This window comes from Haemaphysalis longicornis, unplaced genomic scaffold (genome assembly GCF_048455015.1).
Source record: "Haemaphysalis longicornis isolate Haplotype H1 unplaced genomic scaffold, Haemaphysalis longicornis Haplotype H1 scaffold_9, whole genome shotgun sequence".
NCBI lineage: Eukaryota > Metazoa > Arthropoda > Arachnida > Ixodida > Ixodidae > Haemaphysalis > Haemaphysalis longicornis.
The window spans coordinates 56,561,264-56,565,794 of record NW_027526460.1 but is presented as its reverse complement, the minus strand read 5'-3'; the positions used below and the strand labels follow the sequence as shown (position 1 = coordinate 56,565,794).

Sequence of the window (4,531 nt, the reverse complement as noted above, 5' to 3'; positions counted from 1 at the left end):
TTCTGTGGTTTTAGACAAGATGGAGCTGAGGTAGCCAAATCAGTTCTTGCCTTGAAGAAGCAGATTGCAGTGATTAAGAGAGAAAAACAGTCACACGTGCTGTAGGGGTGTTACCAGCATGCAGCATCCTTCGTTTGCCCATTTCGTCATTTTGCCTGCTTCTTTTATGCCTATCTTTTTTTCGCCCATGGTGCTGTCTTTGTACTGGCCATTTCCTCGCCATGTTTTTTTTTCTCCCGACTTTTTTATCCTATATTTTATGCCAGTCCTTTCCTTTCAAGTTTACTGTTCCCATTTCCACATGTAGCACAGCCAGCTGGACAGTTCTTCTTCTTCTTTCCTTGGTTAACCTCCCTAGCTTTCTTCTACAGTTTCTTCCTTTCTTTGAAGTCGCACATTAGGTCATCTTAGCCTTGCTCTTACCATCACAAACTTCCCTAGAGGTCTGGTGGTATTACTGGTGGTGAAATAAAATTTTTTGGATAAGAATTGCTTGTACATACGACCCTCTTGCTTTTGCTGTGTTTATTTTTGCTTCTGATACACGGACTGATGGCATTGCGATTGCCCATTATTTTTGATGAAACTAAGAATGCTGATGACCACAATCTGAATGAGCATTAGCCAGAACTTTCATAATCAGCTACAGCATTACTGGAACCCAGCTTCAGTAATGCAACTTCGTCATCATCCTTGTTGCTGTGAGCACGCTGGAATGGAAGCGTGGAAATTCTACAAGGTTTGGTGTGGCACCTTTGTGGCCACCGGTTTGATGTTGGCATAAATGAGAAGGCTGTGCTACACATATCGAATTCCTTCGTTCTATCGCGTATCGCATTCGCATATCGCATTCCTTCCTTTTATCTAGTGTATACAGCTGAAGAACGTCTCCAGATGGCCCTGGATGAACCGATACGTGCAGATGTAACAGTCGCAAATAATAAAATTGAGAGTTCAATTTATTGTCGGCTTTCTTAATGACTCCCATATGCAATGCACATTAAGTGTCTGAATGCTCTATATTAGCGATTGATAGTCTCATGCTAGGCAGTCTGATTCACCTGCTATAGCTATGTTTGGCAGCTGTTTCAAAATTAACCACTATGATTGAACTAATGAGCGGCAATAACAATTTATAGGGGCACTCAAATTAATTTACTTTTCAAGGGAGACGTATATCCTTCGTCGACTTCGCCTTGCACAAAATACATGACGGTCCCATCGCCTCCCAAGAAAGCGCATATGTGTGTTACCTCAACATGCTTCTTAAGCGGTCTCTGTTGACAGACAGATTTCCGGCCGAACCCGCAGGCATTTCAGGCAAAACCGCCTGCAGGCGGGGTGGTCCTGATAATTGGGCGTGAACAGAAGTGGCCGTTTCCGTTCATTGGCGAAGGCACCCAGGGAAGGACAGAATAATTTTTCTTAACGCCCCACCACACGGGTGCCCATCTCACATGAACGAAGTTTACTCCTCCCCCACCTCCTCTGTGCAGGTATATACATGGGCCATATGAGAGCAGAGGTGCAAGTATACGTAATTAAACAACGTCGCTCATCCGCCGAATTTAAGAAATGTGTTATACAAAGCATCAAATATATTCTCGAAAATTTCAGATTGCGTGTTTCAGCGATCGAAGGAGCATGCACCAATCACACACACCCATTCAGGAGATTTCTGCACCTACATTCGGGATTACCTTTCGGCTTCGCATTGTCCTCCTCTAGAAAACCACCTTATCGTGCAAATAAAGTTACCATTATTATTATTAGTTGGCAGTTGTTTTATCTCTGACTCAAGTAAAACACCGTTCAGTGAAAGTATAACAGCACCCGTAAACAAGAGCCTAGTTATACGCTAGGCATAGTAAAATGGTTCGTACATTTCTTTGTTTTTAATTTACGAATCATATGCGATTAAAAGGAGCCGATCTGCCCAGACATGTTTCGCGTAACATATGACCGGCTGACGGCGAGTTCAAATCGGCAGCAGCCACTATGGACATGTAGAGAAGGTGTCCTTGAAGATAGGCGGCGGCGGCTTTATTCCGTATCGTTGGCAGTCTTCGCAAGCGTGTCTTCGCAAGCAACGAAGTGACACAGCAGACACTAAGGCGTGTTAGAGTGAACCTTTGTAAATTAGCCCCACACGACTGACGCTCCTAACAATATACCGCAACTGAATTTGGCGCCTCAGCCCGACGTCTTCCTTTTGCTTATAATTTCATTTATTTTTGTTCGTCAAGCATAAATACTTCAAGAAAACTAATAAAAAGCATACAAACTCGTAAAGACACTTAGTTATTGCCATAAAAGTTGCCTAATTTTAGCTTAGGGCCCTAAATTTGTGCCTCATTTTTAAGAAAAATTATTAGCCATATCTTCAACTACTGATCTGGCAACTACAGCGTGGCATCATGGCGGCTATCGTGTTTAGACACATTTTTGAGCCAGCTTTACCCGCCTGTATATATATATATATATATATATATATATATATATATATATGCATTCACTTCAAAAAAAAAACAGTGCCGGATGGTAACAACTGTCCTCCTTGTGCCATGCCGATCTGTGCAAGTGAACGCACATGCGCCCTCATTTCAACAGCGAATGCGCGTTTGTCAGCGTAACGCAGCTGGTGTGGTCATGCGGAGTTGAGAATCGCTGAGAGCGAAAATAGTGCAAAACATGGAAACGCCGAGGAAAGGAGTCGCCAGAGATGGTGAAGAATTTGGCCACTCTTCTTTCACCATAGCGGAGAATTCGCCTGGCTGGAGCACGTATCCGATCGAGCCATTGTCTACTTCCCAGAAACAAGATTACCTGAGACACCTCGGAATGCCCGAAGCCAGCGAACCGACCAAGGCCAACCTCGACGCTCTCATCAGCGTGCACCTGGAGCGCGTGCCTTTTGAGAACCTGGACAATTTGTTGGACCGGCCAGCGCCTTTGGACGCCGAGGCGGTGCTCAGGAAAGTGAGGCAACGGGGACGCGGAGGCTGCTGCTACGAGCTGAACTCCATTTTCGGTCGTCTGCTGCTCGCGCTTGGATATCGTCTGCAACTCCGAACTGCTCGCTTCCGCCTGGATGTTCCGGACAGCTGTCGGACGAAAATGACCTGGCCTGACCACATTGTACTTTGCGTCCACTGCGAAGACGACAACCACGACTGGTACATTGTAGACGTGAGTATTGGAGCCGTAGGCATCTACCGAGCCCTGTCGGAAAAGGGCGAAGATGAGCCGTTCCGTGTTCGTCGCCTTGGCCACCCGGAACTTCCCGGGACGCTGGAAGTTTCGATTCCCAGCAAGCGCCAAGGTGGGAGTGGCTGGAAGGTCCTTTACACAGTTGATCCATGTCTCCGCCATTGGGTAGACTTCGCCCCGCTCTACTGGTTCTCGACGACATATCCCCAGAGTCAGTTGAGATGCAAGCTGATAGTGGCCCGCATGCTGACAGATGGTTCCTGGCTGCGCTTGGTGAATGATCGGCTGAGCTCGTGGTCCCGGGACGGCCGGAGAGAAGACCTTAAGGCACTGCGCGACGAACACGAGATTCTGGATGTGCTTCAGCGGGACTTCGGCTTGCGCCCGAGCCATGACGAGGAGATGCAACAATGGCTAATGGTCTTCCGCGACCTCGTAGGCACGCGGGCTGACTAGGATATGCTGGAGCAATAAACGTACGGTAACACACTGCTGGAAAATTTACCCTGTTTTTGCTGAGTTACTTATCGGCATACACTGCAAGCAGCCACGATAACCGATCAGAAAATTTTGCGTAAGTGCGTAAAAAACTGTGTATTCAAAAGTTTTATAGAAATTATGGAGACAACGCACGTTCGTGTTTGGCAGCTGTTGGTTATGGTCTGCTGGAAAGTTTATAAAGATGGTAAATGAAATGGCAAATACGAGTTTTCCAAAAATAGTGGCATTTCTTCTCGAGTCGTTCCAAGTGTCTACCTCAACTCCACCAGCCTAGGTTGGTAACCGGCATTACAAGTTCAATCAATGGGCTTGTGCATGCATGGGGTAGCGGGTAGCATCGTTTTAGGCAATATTCTTCTTAGTAACACCAACAAGGTGTTCAAGAAGCGCGTACGAGAACAGGCAAAACAATAAGATATGCCGATGACTGTTTTTGTGAAGACTGTAGATTTTAACCACTGCGTCAGCACATTAAAATAACATTCCGAGAAAATGTGGTGGACCAAAATTCATGTTGAGAGTGAAGAAAATGAATTAGGCTGAAACTTATAAACGGCGTGCAGACGACTTCCTTTTTTTATGTGGTAGGCGGGAAATACCAGCAAAGGTAGAGACTGAGACGCTTATGAGCTTCGCGTCAGGTAATTCGAAGGTCATTGATTATGGGGTGGTGTTGTCCTGCCACCATAGTGTCCAAGTCGCACGTGCCATGGAGCAGACGGGCCCTCGCTCCCACGTCGCCAGGCTTGAGGTATTCTGGCCGTCATAACGGCCAGAATACCTCTCGGGCAGTGAGGCATCACAATCGGTCCCGGAAAGC

At 46.5% G+C, this 4,531-nt stretch overlaps 1 protein-coding gene across 1 annotated transcript; it reads left to right on the top strand.

Annotated features, from left to right (window-relative positions):
* Window positions 1–2,691: 2,691 nt before the first annotated feature.
* Window positions 2,692–3,666, top strand: LOC144153208 (arylamine N-acetyltransferase-like). Its single transcript, XM_077684862.1, has one exon. The coding sequence runs from the start codon at window positions 2,692–2,694 to the stop codon at window positions 3,664–3,666; it is 975 nt and encodes a 324-aa protein (XP_077540988.1).
* Window positions 3,667–4,531: the final 865 nt, after the last annotated feature.

Bases quoted from the DNA above. Each gene is read 5' to 3' on its own strand.
- LOC144153208 (XM_077684862.1), top strand. From the start codon at position 2,692: ATGGAAACGCCGAGGAAAGGAGTCGCCAGAGATGGTGAAGAATTTGGC.